This window comes from Rhagoletis pomonella, unplaced genomic scaffold, assembly GCF_013731165.1.
Source record: "Rhagoletis pomonella isolate Grant_MI unplaced genomic scaffold, Rhpom_1.0 Rhpom_scaffold_00014, whole genome shotgun sequence".
Lineage (NCBI taxonomy): Eukaryota > Metazoa > Arthropoda > Insecta > Diptera > Tephritidae > Rhagoletis > Rhagoletis pomonella.
The window spans coordinates 20808005-20823769 of NW_023458568.1; the positions used below are offsets into that span (position 1 = coordinate 20808005).

Genomic DNA, 15765 nt, shown 5'->3' on the forward strand with positions numbered 1-15765 from the left:
AAAACAAATAACTTAAGGACGAGCACACCTAAAAGTTAAACATTCTAATAATAGAATTATTAGCAAAAACCAACAACCACATGATCAAGTGAATTGCTGCGCTTGAAAAGCAACGATAATTTACAGGGCGAATTGAGCACAGTGCATAGGCAACTGGCTGAGTCAGTGGGATCGTCGGCACGAAGCCCACTGAAAGAAGTCTGATGAGAAAATGTGGTGATTCCAAAATAGCTATCAGTTCTACCATTTTTTCACATTATTGTTGCTTTTCCACAATAAGTTTTTATTAAAAACGGCCTCAAGCTTATTAAAAATTATTAAATACAAATAAATTAAAAAATTTGCAGCGAAGTGTCGCGCCGCTGCAGTTTCAGTGCGATATACCAAAGTGATGCGCCGTGTCGCGTAGTACCGCTGCAGTGTCGCGTCGCTTAGTGCGGTCTTACCTTAAGTATAACCACCGCTTAAAAGGCCCTACACACGCATTGATTTATCGGCCAACCAGTTGACCAACCTACTTAACGAAATTTCCTACAAACCAAGAATGATTGAATACAAGATTGCGCCTATGAGAGAGGATTTTAGAACGTCATATTGGTGCAATTGCGAGAGATGTGTTAATATTAATATATTACATGAGCCATTTTTGCAGGAATCAGTAAATATACAAAGATTGATTAATTAGGAACACGTAGCAATAATTTTAGACATGAAGCCCTTTAGGTAAGTATGATTTTTAGCACATGACAAAATGTATGTATTACCAGTGTTTGCAATTTCATGTAGACCAAAAGGAAGGTGTGCAGCAAAGTGAATTTTTGGACTCGCCCCAAAGCATACATTGTTAAAAGCCATGCAGAGTGTACATTTATATTTGTGCACGGTAGCCAACCACCATAAACTCCACAGCTGCTGAGTCCTCAGCTTTGATTTGACGACTTTTGTACCATTTCCGAGAGGATGCATGAGTGTGGCTTCTTTGGAAACAAATATTCTATGTAAGTAAAACATAATATAAGCTGAACTTTTTAATGTATTATAATAATTTGGGTACTGTTTCGTTTTAGGTACGTAACAGCGCGGTAAGATGCCGCTAGAATTAGCACCTGGCGACCGTATGATGAAATTTCGAGTCTGTCGTCGTGCTTATCGGATTGGACAGTGACCTAACGGTTGACCAAAGCTTACTCACACCAGAGGTGAAGTTGCAGGTCCTCCGATGCTCTTCCCACTTCTTGCGCTCATGTACGTTTACTAGTTGCCGAATCTCCGGGGAAAGGACGACGGTGCACGTTGTACCCGGCACAATTCAACAGTGCTGAATTGCTTTGCCACTTCGTCTCTTGGACCGCAGCTATCAATGCGCCGGCACTATCGAAACTATCAACTATCAACTGAAAACAATCGATGTTTTTCAAAAAATCAAACTATCGATACCATCGATAATATCGTTTTGCAGCTTAATACTTTTTCCATCACTAACTTTAACAGATGCATATAAGTTCAAGCATTAGGTTAGCTTTGTGGAATTGGTAAGTTTAATTTTGCACTACCACCAAACATTTAAAAGCAAATATCGCCTTTTAGCCTGAAGCCTATTTCGCCAAACATTGCTAAAATGTCCAGCGAGGTCGAGAAAGCTCAAACAGCAACTCCCGCAGAAGACACCATTTTCGGGAAAATTCTTCGGAAAGAAATTCCTTGCAATTTCATCTACGAGGATGAAAAAGTAAGCCTCATAAATTCTGTAATAACAAGAAACTAAATCATTTGTTTTAGTGTGTTGCTTTTCATGACATTAATGCCCAGGCGCCCACACATTTTCTAGTAATACCTAGAAAACCCATTGCTCAGTTATCGCATGCTAATGGAGATGATAAAGAATTACTTGGTCATCTTATGATAGTAGGTGCAAAAGTAGCCAATGAGTTAGGATTAGATAAAGGTTACCGAGTGGTTGTAAACAACGGTCAGCATGGAGCACAGTCAGTTTATCATTTGCACTTGCACTTTCTAGGAGGACGTCAAATGCAGTGGCCACCAGGTTAATTTTTTTTCTTGCTGCTTAAAAGTACTATAAATCAATAAATACATTATTGCAACTTAAAACCTTTCGATTAATTTTACTTTGTTTAATATTCTTGACTAATTTTTTTTAAAAGTTTACATATTAGGGCATAAGTGCAAATACCTACTATTCTCAAATTAAAAAAAATTCTTTTGGGGATCGATAGAGACCATTGAGGTGAACGTAGCGGTATATATTTAGTTTTTTTGGGAAACAACAATTATTAAAGGTCAAAGTTCAAATTAAGCTTTTTTTAAATCAATGTAACTCAATAACCTCTTCATGGATTTGGAAAATGATGTCATTCGATAGAGAACATAATTCTCTTTTAATCTGATATTCATATTTATACATATACCTTTTAAAGTTTTCACAAACTTCTAATCTACGCAGAAATACTTCGGCTTCTTTTCTGGCAACACAGAAAGGATAATTCTACTTAGTGAGGGTTATAATCCATAAGTTCGGCCGAAGCCCGCCTATGCAGAAAGGTGTTCTCTGCAAAAGGTGTTCAGTGCCTTTTCTTCGCAACACTGAAAGAGAATTCTACTTTGTGAGGGTTATAATCCCTAAGTGCGACCGAAAGCCACCTAAGCAGAAAAGTGTTCTCTGCAAAAGGTGTTCAGAAAGAATTCTACTTAGTGATGGTTATAATCCATAAGTGCGTCCGAAGGCCGCCTACACAGAAAGAAGTTATACGCAAAAACACTATACTTTTTAAAAGGTATCCTTCTTTTTTGGCGCTATAACCGCCTAAGCGATTTTGACCGAGTTCAGCAAAGCACGCCAGTCGTTTCTCCTCTGTGCCAACTGACGCCAATTGGAAACGCCAAGTGAAGCCAAGTCCTTCTCCACCTGATCTTTCCATCACAGTGGGGGCCTCCCTCTTCCTCTGCTACCACCAGCGGGTTGCGAGTTGAATACCTTCAGAGCTGGAGCGTCGGTGTCCATTCGAACGACATGACCAAGCCAGCGGAGCCGCTGTATTTTAAAAGGTATCCTTACTAATATTATAAATCCGAAAGTGAGTTTGTTTATTTGTTACGCTTTCACGCTTTAACTATTCAACCGATACTCATAAAATTTTGTACACAGGTGTTATTTAGCCCAACTTAAAATATAGGATAGATTTAATTTACATTAGACGAGGGGGCCAAGCACTTCCTATACAAACGTAATTTTTCATTCCGCATATCTCAAGAAATATTTTGGATAGAGTACTGGAACTTGGTATAGATATATATAAAATCAATTCCATACTCATAGAGGGCTGCCACCCGTTTAAAAAATCAAATTCGACTTGCATTAAGGGAATTATTTATTTGAAAATTATTTTAACCCTTTCAGTGTCGAAAAAAAATTTACGGTAAGCTAAAAATCTAAAAGTTTGTATATCGGGGAAAAGTCAACCCCCTAAAGATGAGAAAAATATTTCTTTTTGTTTTGTGGAAAGCTTATTGTTCAAAAGTTATAGCTTGCCAGATATATTTAATAGGGCATCTAAAATTTGTAACAATTGTTTAACCCACAAATAAACAATTAGAACTAAGAGTTTTTACCTGTGCGTGTGTTAAATTCGCAAATCCACGGAAAGGGTCAAATAATGGATGGCAAGAGGCTTAAAAAAGTTATAGTTTGAAAAATATTTTGGAAAGGGTTGCCACCGGTTTGAAAAGCCAAATTTAAATTAGTTATTCGCAAGCTCTGAAAAATTAATATATGGGTGTCAAATGAAAGATTACTAAGAAACCTTCAGATTGCACATTTAGAATGTTACTGAGGTGAATGTTACTGAAGCGTTGCCACCCATTTAAAAATGAAACTCAAATTAAATGAATTACTACAATATGGGTATCAATCGAACCCATGTAGGAGGGTTACCATCTGTTTGAAATTCAAATTCTTTAATCAAGGGAATTTGGTGATTTGAATATGTATCACAATATGGATGTCAGAAGTTTAATAGGGTTTTAGGAGGAAAATATTTGGAAGAGGGCTGCCACCTATTTTTAAAGTCGTACATGTATAATTTTCTGAGGTTTTTAAGGTAATTTTCTGAGGCTTTATTTCTAAGCAACATATGTATATATAGCAGGGTTTCCACATGTTTGAAAATTCAAATTCTACTTGAATTATAGGAATTAATGGTTTAAGAAGTAAAATTCAAACTATTCAATAATTTCAATGAATGATTATAATACGGGTATATTTTAAGTATGCTGAGTTTAATGGAAGAAAATTACACCTAATGTAGCACGTAGGAATCTCATACACTCAGCGAGGCGATTGAGAGCGATCTGGTATATAATATATGTACATATATAAAATTAAAGAGAATTACATTCTCTATTGAATGACATCAATAGAAAGTGTTCGAGAAATATTGATTTATTTGACCTTTAATAATTCTTGTATTTGTTTCCCAAAAAAAAAACATACTGTTATGTTCAGCTCAATGGACTCTATGGATTCTCTTTTTTTAAGTTGAGAATTGTAGGTATTCTGCATTTGTTCTCATATTAGCATATTCAACGCAGTAATGTGATTAATTTTGTCGATGTTTCCGTGTTGGCATTGAAAGTACTTGTACACTTTCTTTTATCCGCGAATGACGTAGAGGAGTCGCGCGACTGATTTTTTTTCTCAATTATTCGATCAAAGAACCGAGACAATTTCACAGCATCTGTTGTTCCAGCAGACAAACTACGGGGATCCCTACAATTCAACCAGATTTCCTCCGCTCCACACTGTTCTGCTGCAATTTATTGAAGGTATAAATTTGATTAATAACATAGTTGTCGTTATTTTTTAAAGCAAGAATAACCGGTTATTTTTCACCAATACTTTTTAAGACAAAAAAAAACTAAAGTTTTTTTAGCAATCAATTTTTTGTATGCATACATATGTATGAACTCGGCTGGATTTTTATCTTGGTAAGTTTTTGAGTATTCATGAAAACTACGGATTGAAATGCAATTTAGGTTTAAAATGTTCTGAAAGATATAGAAGACTGCGAAAAAAATCGTACATATGAAAAAGTTATTAAACTATAAAAATTTACGATATAAAAACTTTGGGTCGGCCCAAAAAAATTAACAAGACATAACACTTTATTATCAAAGAGGTTTTCTACTTCAAAACAAGATCAGGCAAACTGCATTTTTATTTGAAAATAAAAAGCAGGAAAAAACGATACTTGCTCACTGAAAATAACTATTTAGTCAGGGTTTTCTACGAACGCATACATTTATAGTAACATTAAGTATAAACAGTATAACAAATGCCTATAACGAACTTTGCAAACCATAGTTACCAAAATATTAACGAAATCTTGAAGAATATCGGAAATGTGTTCCGAATTTTGCAACGACTTCACAAATTTTAAAAAGAAAATCGAATGAAGAGGTTGTTAGTTCGAACTCGAAAAGAAATTTTAATTATTAAATAATATTAAATAATTAAAGCAAATTGTGAAAGATTTATTCATAACACAGCATTTAGATTTTCTTCCGAAATTTCGTAAAAGAATCGAAATGTCGACTTAGAAAATTCCTCAAAAAATGAGAAAGGGGAATTTTAGGGGTACCCTGAATTTGTTGTACAAGCCCTCGTATTCTGTAGTTTTGGTATTTATGGTTTCAGTTGAGCAGAACTTACCTATGCTACCAATTTTTTTTAGTGGTTTTGGCTGACGTCTTTCATCTAAAAGATCCAACTTGGCACCCATTACCAACAATGGGAGTTGAGTCGAGCCTAAAAATTGCTCCGGATCAAAACTGCAGTCGCCACTACTATTTCTTACATCTTTTCCTTCTTTGTTGAGAATTTCGTACAGCCATTCGCGCAAATTTTCTTGACTTTTGCGATTGGTAAGGTCGTGAACGAGAATAATGCCGTGTATTGGTGCATAAAAGACACCACGAGTATTCCTATGGCTTAATGACCCACCAATATCAAAAAATTCAATGAAATACAACTGTTGTTGAGGAGTTCCTTCCTTGTATTCGTGTAACTTGACTTCTATATTACATCCAACAGTCCACCCTGGACGAGAGAGCGACTCTTTGTGCGATATCAAGTGTGTAAGGCAAGTCTTTCCAACCCCTTATTTAAAAAACCAGTTGGGTGAATAAATATGCACATATGTATATAAGTACGAAATATTACCTGAATCTCCCACCAAAAGAACTCTAACCTTATCAATGATATTTGCCATGGCAGTAATAGGAAATTTCCATGAGGCGTTTTTCTGGCAACTTTTAGCTGAAAGCAATATTCGCCTAGTGTAAACAGCCTTTCAACTAATCGCTTTTAATGGAGTTGGCCAGCTGCCCACTTTCGTTCAACTATTGATTCAACTAATCGCCTGTGAAAGTTAAATCATGTAAACTCCCTATAGTACATAACTATTTCGTCAAGAAATGTCTGAAAAGTTTTTGTTTTGAACTGTTAATTTTAGTCCGAATAGAGATAAGGCAATACAAGTATTACTCGATACATTTTTGTAACTTCGACTTCGACAAGATCTTGCTTTAATTCTCAAGTTATGGTAGTGGTGCACTTTAGCGGGCCCATCGAAAATTGGCCCAAAATAGCCGATAATGGACTATTTCACAATATATAATGCACTTTCCACTAAATTTACACGTTATTTACACTCAATACATGCGCAGTTAGATTGTGCACGTTCAAACAAATAAATACTTTTAGTATATTACAGCATTTATATAAAAAATTGATTGTTGTTTAATTTTATGAGAGTACGTGCAGAATATGTGCAATGGCAGCAGGACTGTGTTGCCATATGTAAAAAACCAAGAGTGGAAAGCAAGACCAAAAGAAAATACGATTAAAAGGAAAATACGATAAGGTTCTTTTGTTCAGATAAAAATAAATAGTAGGGGGGTCAGGGGCTGAACACCTTTCTTCGTAGGCGGCCTTCGGCCGCACTTAGGGATTATAACCCTCAGGCAGCAGAATTCTCCTTTCTGTGTTGCCAAAGAAAAGGGGCCGAACACCTTTTGCCCGACCAAGGGCTGTTGTTTCGGCGATCTAACCCCGTTTAAGTCGGCGAGGTATCTTAGAAGTTGTTCGTCCATAGGGCTACATTCGCTACGTTTTCTCCTACTCAGGGCTGGCATCAAGTCAAACCCAGGGCCAGAAACCTACACCTGCTGTGTATGCCAGAGACGACTTTACCACAACTCCACCTCTGTCAAGTGCAATGCTTGCGAGAGGTGGTGTCACCTCAGAGTCTGCTCAGGACTACGGACACATAGGCAGTGGACCACGTCGTGTATGACCCCCTGCTGCTCAAACAGAGCAGCCTCCACGGCTAACCTCAGTCCACCAGAGCAGCCTCACACAGTCACCACAGCACAACAGCATAATAACACCACAGACCATACCACAGCCACGAGGGACTATAGAACACAGACAGCCGCGCCACCACCATGTGACATCAGTCAAGTGCAACACCTGCCTTGGCTAGTGCCACTTTAGGCCATGCTCAGGCCTGCGTACCACGCGAGACTGGACGAGGAACTTCGAGGGCCCGTGTTGCGCTGCTCGGTCGCAGACCCCAACTGCGACGCCTCCCACCACCACCACAGGGCGGCAACCATCACAGCAGCGCACACAGCCAACGGCAGTAAGAACACGGACATCCCTTACACCCCACATCACAACACGTCTCCCGAACTACATGAAGCTCCTTCAATTTAACTGTAACGGGCTACAGAGCAAGATTGAGGAGATAACCGTCTTTATGTGTCGGCATGGTATATTTATAGCTGCGGTCCAAGAGACGAAGTTGCACAGCAATTCAACATTGTTGAATTAGGCCGGGTACAACGTGCACCGTCGAGATCGCGAGCGAGATAATGGTGGTGGCTTAGCGTTCATCACGCACCAAACCGTGCAGTATCGTCTTATCGAAGCAGACATCGACCGCGGGGATACCACCCTAGAATGTCAGGGCATTGCTATCCGGTCAGGCGATGTGGAGCTTGAAATATTTAACATATACATACCTCCTGTCACCTGCTGCCCGGCAGAATATCACCCTGATATAGGTGCGCTCCTCAGAGGAGAAAACCATATGGTAGTAGGTGACTTGAATGCGCATCACGATCAAGCCTGTCAAACGAGCTGACCTTAGCATCAGACCATCTACCCATAGTCATCTCGATAGATAAACCAACCGACTTTGCCTCCGCTAAACACCGGACCTATATCAACTTCTCTAAAGCTGATTGGAAAGGTTACCCGGAGTTCACTGAAAACACCTTCACTGCGCTTCCCACACCAACCGACGTCCTTCTCGGTGAACGTAAGTTCCGCAGGGCTATCACTGCTGTTGCAGCTAGGGATGCAAATTTTAAGAGCCAACATCGATACATCGATATTTCGATGTATCGTAAACACTAACATCGATGCCGAAAAAAATCGCCTTAAAACTATCGATACATCGATATTTTCCGATGTTTATCTTTTTAATAAGTATGTTACAGGTACTTCATGATTTGCAGGTTTTTACAGGAAGTTGTTAACGTACGCCACCTTCCATAAGGTTTATTAATGGCGAAAACCGCTTTACCTGTAAAACCTGCAAATCCGGAAATACCTGGAACTGACTTAATGCGGGTTAAAATTTTAAGAAAAACCTTGTGTCCTTCTAAACTGCTACACGTTTAACATTTCAATGGGTGGTTTTTTGAATTTAATTAGATTAGATCCTTCCAATGTTATAATAGATTAGCTGTTTACGCGCAGATAATACTTACACTCACCTTAAAGCTGATGTCACATAAAACTTTTGCTTCGCTTTACGTGACAGATTCGCTTTGACAGATAAGATGAATTGTATGAAAATGCACAAAGCATGCCACATAAATCGTTGAAGCGGCAGCGCGAAGCGAAAAGATGGTCAACTCCCATCTTTTTGCGCGCTTTGACAATCAGCCGGTTTAATATTTATTTTGTTTCGTCCAAATTCTGGTTTTCATGCAACATAACATAAAACTTAATTACATTGCTGATAATTTTAAATCAAAATAATTAAAATCCACAGCAACTTTGATGAGTAAAAAAGCGGTACAACATTGTTTTCTTGGCGTTCATTGTGGCATACCTTTTGCGTCTGGCGCTTTGCTGGCAAAGTTATAAATGTCACGCAAAGCTACAAAGTTTTATCTGGCATCAGCTTAAGTCGTGTTGAAATACTGTAACTACGTCATGGAAATCGCCTATGTTCAACGTTGCCAATTGCTTTTATTAAGTGCAGGGCTACCATCACCCGTAATACACTTACCCAAAGGGCTCTGTCCAACGGTCAGTAATTATCACGATATTTGGATCGCGATCCATATTGATTGATTGATGGATCGCGCACGAATGCTACATGTTCAATATTTATCGCGTCAGTATTTGCATAATTTTTTTTGCTGGACGCTTATTATGACGCAGGAAAATATTTTTATTTTGTACGTATAATTTATAGATAATGTATTCCACAATTATTTTAAGATTTGTTCAATTTGTTTTGAAAGATTTTAAGCCCCGAGAGTGAAGGCAGAGCCGATGTTTACATTGTGAGAGTAAAAGATGTACTGAAGATATATATGGATCGCGTTTTGAAAGTGCTCCACGTTTAATATTTATTGACGGTATTGTGATCCGCGATCCAGATTTCAAAACTTTTAGAAATTTTGCGATATGGATCACGATCCATCAATACTGCATACTACACCGTCAATAAATATCGCGATACTTGGATCACGTCAATAAATACTGACCGTGTGACAGAGCCCAAAGAATATAGCATAAATATGTGAACGCAATGGCAATTTTGAACTGAAACTAAAGTCGATGTTTAAAACATCGTTAAAATTGATATCGATATATCGCCAATTTTACGATGTTAGGTAATTTTCAAATATCGATGGTAAACATCGGTTTTTTGGCCGATGTTATCGATGTTTCAGAAACATCGATGCATCGTTTGCATCCCTAGCTGCAGCTCGCTTCATATCGGCAGGATGTATAACGGACCCACGTCCAAACTTCCCTGCCGAAGCGGCTGTTCTAGCCGATGAGCGCGACAGCCTTCTTCAGGCCGATCCCGGAGATCCCCGTATTAGGGATCTCAACGAGGAGATTCGGCAACTAGTAAACGTACATAAGCGGAAGAAGTGGGAGGAGCATCTGAAGACCTGTAACTTCACCTCTGGTGTGAGTAAGCTTTGGTCAACCGTGAGGTCACTGTCCAATCCGACGAAGCACGACGATAGAGTCGAAATTTCTTTCGGCGACCATGCTTCGTCGGAGCCGGAGCGATGCGCGAGCTATTTTATCCGGCAGTTCATACTGCATCCTCCGTGGACAAAGCCAAGCGTCGAGTGACCAGAACGCTGCACAAACTGCCAACAACTTGTGCCCCCCTTGCTTTTATTGCGGTGAAGTTCAGGTGGCCATCGGGAAGGCGAAAGCCTCCAAAGCTATGGGTCCCGACGGAATATGCATGCTGATGCTGAAAAATTTGTGTCCTGCGGGGGTAGCGTACCTAACGGAGGTCCTCAATTTGTCCATGGCCACTCTCATCATCCCAGACATCTGGAAGGTGGGGAGAGTGGTCCCACTGCTCAAACCGGGGAAACCCGCCAACATAGGAGATTCTTATCGTCCGATAACACTCCTTTCCCCGGTAGCGAACACACTCGAGGCCTTGCTACTCCCGTACTTCACCAACCACTTGACCCCAGCGAAGCATCAGCATGGTTTCCGTAAAGTGCACAGTACAACAACAGCACTTAACGCCATAAACTCTCAGATAACTCGTGGCCTCAACTGTAAACGTCCCTGTGAGAGAACGATTCTAGTAGCGTTGGACCTGTCAAAGGCTTTTGACACTGTCAGCCATTCCACGCTACTAGAAGATATATAGGCTTCCTCTCTCACAGAGGCTCAAACGGTGGTCGGCAAATTATCTGAGTGGTCGACACTCGTCGGTAATGTTTAGAGACAAATCGAGCAAAATTAGAAAAATAAAACAGGGGGTTCCACAGGGTGGTGTCCTTTCCCCACTACTGTTTAACTTTTACATTTCAAAGCTCCCTCAACCACCAGAGGGAGTCTCGATTGTCTCTTACGCCGACGATTGCTCGATCATGGCGACTGGGAATGGAATTGATGACTTGTGTTCGAAAGTAAACGGATATCTCTCTGACCTTTCTCGCTTCTTCACTGCAAAGTGTCTAGCCCTCTCCCCTACGAAATCATCTGCGACCCTGTTCACAACCTGGATGAAGGAGGTCAGGCTACCGCTAGGAATTCACGTCGATGACGCACCAATTCCGACGGTGAATAATCCTAAAATACTCGGAGTAACATTCGACAACCTGCTCTCCTTCTCTGCGTACACAACCGCTATTGTCAATAAAGTGCAGAGTTGCTGGCAACATACAAGGCAATAGGCCGGCCGGTTTTAAACTACGCAGCACCAGTGTGGTCGCCGGGGACTAGTAGGACGCAGTGGACGAAGCTACAGACGGAACAAAATACAGCACTTAGGACTGCGACAGGATGCGTCCTGATGTCACCAGAACACCACCTCCACGATGAGGCGAAAATGCTCCCAATTAGGGAGCACAACACGATGCTCTGCAAGCAGTTTCTTTTTGGGAACCACAGATGTGGCCACCCAAATAGACAGTTGCTTGCAGAGGAGCCCTCGCCGAGGCACGCCAGGTGGCATCTATATGAACTGACGGCCGAAGTCCAGAGGTTCATTAAGCAGCCTCTGGACCCGTCAGCTCACAGACAGGCCCTGAACGGCATTCACAGCGACGCAGTCTCGAGTTATGTAGACTAAAGACCTGTGAATGCCGTTCTAGGCACACAAACACCGGTCATTGACATGACGGAGCTCCATCTGCCTTGGGAGACCAGAACGACAATAGCCCAACTTCGCTCTGGCTACTGCAGCAGGCTAAATTCCTACGTGTGTAGGTTAAATGCGGATGTGTCGAACGAATGTCCGGCATGCGGAGACCCCTCACGACTCGAAACATCTCTTCGCATGCCCGGAAAACCCCACAACCCTAACGGCGTCGTCCCTATGGACTGACCCCATAGAGGCTGCACGCTTCTTGGGGCTGCCGTTAGTGGAACTCGACGACAACGACTGAGATATCAGCCGATCTGGGCGGAGTTGTTGTAGCCGCTACAACAACAACAACGGCTGAGCGGCATTTTGTATGGCGCCTCTCAGCCGCCTAGCCGCTTTGCCGCTCATTGCGTTGCGTTAGAATGGTGAAATTTCTGGCATGACTGATATAAATATTAAATAAGACTAATTGGCGCATATTCATAGAGTTGCTAGAAATGAAGGGTGGGCTTTAGTATTCAGCCGCACCTCTTGTTTTAGGAAAACCAGGTGGAATTATCAAATGAAACTTGGTCAGGATGTTAAGGGAGGTATCCTCTAAAACATGTATTACTAAAAGATATAAACAATATAATTGTTTATAAGTTATTTGTTGTTAAAATTTTTCAAGTCGTTCCACTTGATTTCCTTATAAAAGAGGGCATTTGTCACATACTTTCATATATATAAATGCGCATAACACTGCCTTATAGTTAACACTCTTTTATTTTATTTTATATTGTATATAAATCACTTTAATCCAACTTTTATTAACTTGTAATTACACCCATCCCGTAAAAAACAATATAATGGAAAGAATTCTACGTGGTGAAGGTTATAATCCCTAAGTGCGGCCACAGGCCGCCTACGCAAAAAGGTGTTCTCTGCAAAAGGTGTTCCGCCTCCTTTTTTCGGCAACACAGAAAGGAGAATTCTAATTAGTGAGGGTTATAATCCCTAAGTGCGGCCGAAGGCAAAAGTTGTTCAGCCCCTCTTCTTCGGCAACACAGAAAGGAGAATTTTATTAAGTGAAAATTCCGAATTAAAAATCTGCTTTTATTATTCAAAATGCCAGACTGGCAGCACCAAGTTCGATGTTATTTTGCTATCTTATTCATCGTTTATACAAAAACTTTACCAACAAATTATATAAAAACTATAGGGTTGCTAGAAAAAAGAGGGGTATTTTTGAAATCAGGGAGTCCTATTCTGCCCCCCTTATCCACACTTTTTCTAGAATTTTCCGTCCGCACACTAAAATTTTCCGGAAATGAATTTACGAAAAGAAGAAATTTTGAGGTATTCAAATTTATTTACTTTCCATATCAAACAGTACCGTGAATATGTGTCAATCACACATTTTATAGAAAATGAAGCAATTTTTCCTCAAATTTATTATTAAAACTATTGCTACAATGATTTTAATTAATTCATTATAATAGCATTATTAGCTAGGATTGATGGCGTATAATTGACCTTTTATAGATTTTTCAAGTGAAAGAAGGATTTAAATAAAGATTCGATTAGAATCGAATAATTCGAATCTCGCAGCCGATTATTCGATTCGGAGAATCGTAAGGATTAATGGCCAATTTCAAATGAATATTTAAATGGCACTTAAGTCTAATTGTGGATTGTTGTTTAAATGTCATTTAACTTTCGCTGGGTTTCAGATCAACTTCGTTTAAATATGCTAAACAATTGGCAGCACTGCTGCCTGTTCCTTGAAATTGTTGTTGCATTTGCTTGTTTGTTTACATTTTACGCTGAACAGCTGATTGTTTTTTGGTGGGATTGCTTAAACAACCTACCAATCAATCTTGGTTGTTTGGTACAAACACAGGGTTGCATATCTCATATTTAAATAGCCGATATTGGCCATGGCGAAAATGTCCAAAACTTTGAATCCCTAGTTGGAAATGGACACAGATATTGATGCTGACAGATGATGAGAATAGAAAAAAAAGTCGTGGTTTTTTTATTGAAAATTTTCACTTTATATTGAAATACTGTTTTACATAAAAAAGAAGAGTCGCAGGCGAAGTATTGATTTTAATAAAAATGTTCATTAAAACCACGCGAGACTCATTTTTTCCCGTATGCTATCGAGATCATTATGAAACAGAAGTAGATTGTTGAATATCCCGTCATTTTAGTGTACCTATATGCGAATGCCCTATTAATTTCGTGGGTTGGGTTCCGAAGAGTATCTGTTTGTTCGATGCGGGTTCAAAAAAATGAAGGGCTCGTGGCAGCGCCACCCTTTACAGCTTAAAGGAGCAAATACCAAGGAATTCAATGGCATGCTTTTATTTCTCCTCCGACTACCGAACTCCTCAGGCGAACCTATTCAAAATGGGGGAAAAATCTTTGCTTTTGCTCACAAAATGGACCAACTGTTTAAAATACACCAAATAAATAGTGATTTTGGTAAAAGTGCACTTTAGCTTACAGGGCCAAAAATGGACGAAAAATTTCGAGAGTGGTATCAATCGACGCGTTTTAATCGCTCGCGAACACTCAAAAATACGATCTTGTATTTTACCACGATAAATACTTGAGCAAACGAGCGTAAAGAGCGAAATACACCACACAAGCGGCTTGTCAAACATTCTTCAAACCTACTTTTCCCATTTCGCCATACACCATGCAAACATGACTCGTTCAAGCAAAGAATTTTAGTTTTCTTCCAGTTCGCAATGCTAAATATTGTGGTTTTCTTTCATTTTCCTCTCTTACGTCCTTACTCGGTGAAAATTTCGTTGCGAATGAGGCGATTTTGCTATACACAACGCAAGCGGTTTGATCAAACATCAACATGGCGGCCAGAAAATCAAAAAATATTGATTTTTGCTCAAATTTCCCTCAAGCGGTTTGTCAAACCTTCAAACACCCCCATACACAGCACAAATGGCTTGAAGCAAAGGGAAATTTCGCTTGGTTTGTCAAACCGCTTGTGTGGTGTATTTTGCTCTTTAGAAAAAAAACATTGCCAGCGCTTTCGTTCGTAAGAGATGGTATGAGCAAATGCGATCTTCCATCGCAAGGGCGCAAGGGAAAAATCGCCTCGTGTGAAAGCCCTATAACGATCGTTTGCTCAAGTATTTATCGCGGTAAAAATCAATAGCAAAATGAGCTAATATGAGAAGATCGTATTTTTAAACGTTCGCGAGCGTTCGTTCGTAGAGCGTGGGTAAAAAATCGTTTAATTTAGTATATTTTGATACGACAAGGCTTTTTGATATAAAAATGAGCAAAAGTATCGATATTAACAAGACAAAACTTGTTACATACATATAACAAAGACACAAAGTGCCTTTTGTGCGAAAAACAACTTGAAAGGTACATATTAGGAAACATTAAAAGACATTACAAGACCACACACAAACAGTTGGGGTGTTCACAGTTCGTTCCAAATTATATTCAAAATGTAGACCTGTACATTTTGAGACATTTTTAGCACCAAACTGAGCACTTCTTTCTAGCAGTCGTTGCAAAATCGCCCCAAAATTTTACTGGTGTTGCCAGACATTTCTTTCTTGAACCAATTTTTTATATGTCACCTTTCGATTTTGGTTCTGAAAAATTTTAATTGTTTAACTTAATTACCAATTGCTAATATTTGTTCTTTCTTTTCCTTGATTTGCTTGTTTTCATCAGCCATTGCGCTCAAATCAAATGCAAATACGTAAACCGTCCCCAATACTCTAAAACAATTTGATTGGAATTGCCATAATGCAACTCTGCTAGAGGTCGCAAAATGTAGACGCGT

At 39.6% G+C, this 15765-nt stretch overlaps 2 protein-coding genes across 3 annotated transcripts; one reads left to right on the plus strand and one right to left on the minus strand.

Moving 5' to 3' along the window:
• The first annotated feature begins 1396 nt into the window (after positions 1–1396).
• LOC118749098 (histidine triad nucleotide-binding protein 1-like) lies at positions 1397–2121 on the plus strand. The gene is made up of 3 exons (XM_036483871.1): positions 1397–1532; positions 1588–1729; positions 1780–2121. The coding sequence occupies exons 1-3, from the start codon at positions 1492–1494 to the stop codon at positions 2047–2049; spliced, it is 453 nt and encodes a 150-aa protein (XP_036339764.1). The 5' UTR covers positions 1397–1491; the 3' UTR covers positions 2050–2121.
• Positions 2122–3379: 1258 nt separating this feature from the next.
• LOC118749307 (rab-like protein 3) lies at positions 3380–6576 on the minus strand. 2 transcript variants are annotated; one of them, XM_036484106.1, is made up of 3 exons: positions 6236–6576; positions 5726–6172; positions 3380–4820 (listed from the first exon to the last, which is right to left on the minus strand). In XM_036484106.1, the coding sequence occupies exons 1-3, from the start codon at positions 6282–6284 to the stop codon at positions 4597–4599; spliced, it is 720 nt and encodes a 239-aa protein (XP_036339999.1). In that variant the 5' UTR covers positions 6285–6576; the 3' UTR covers positions 3380–4596. The 2 variants fall into 2 exon arrangements, with proteins under 2 accessions (XP_036339999.1, XP_036339998.1); XM_036484105.1 differs by having other exon boundaries at positions 3381–4823; positions 6236–6560.
• Positions 6577–15765: the final 9189 nt, after the last annotated feature.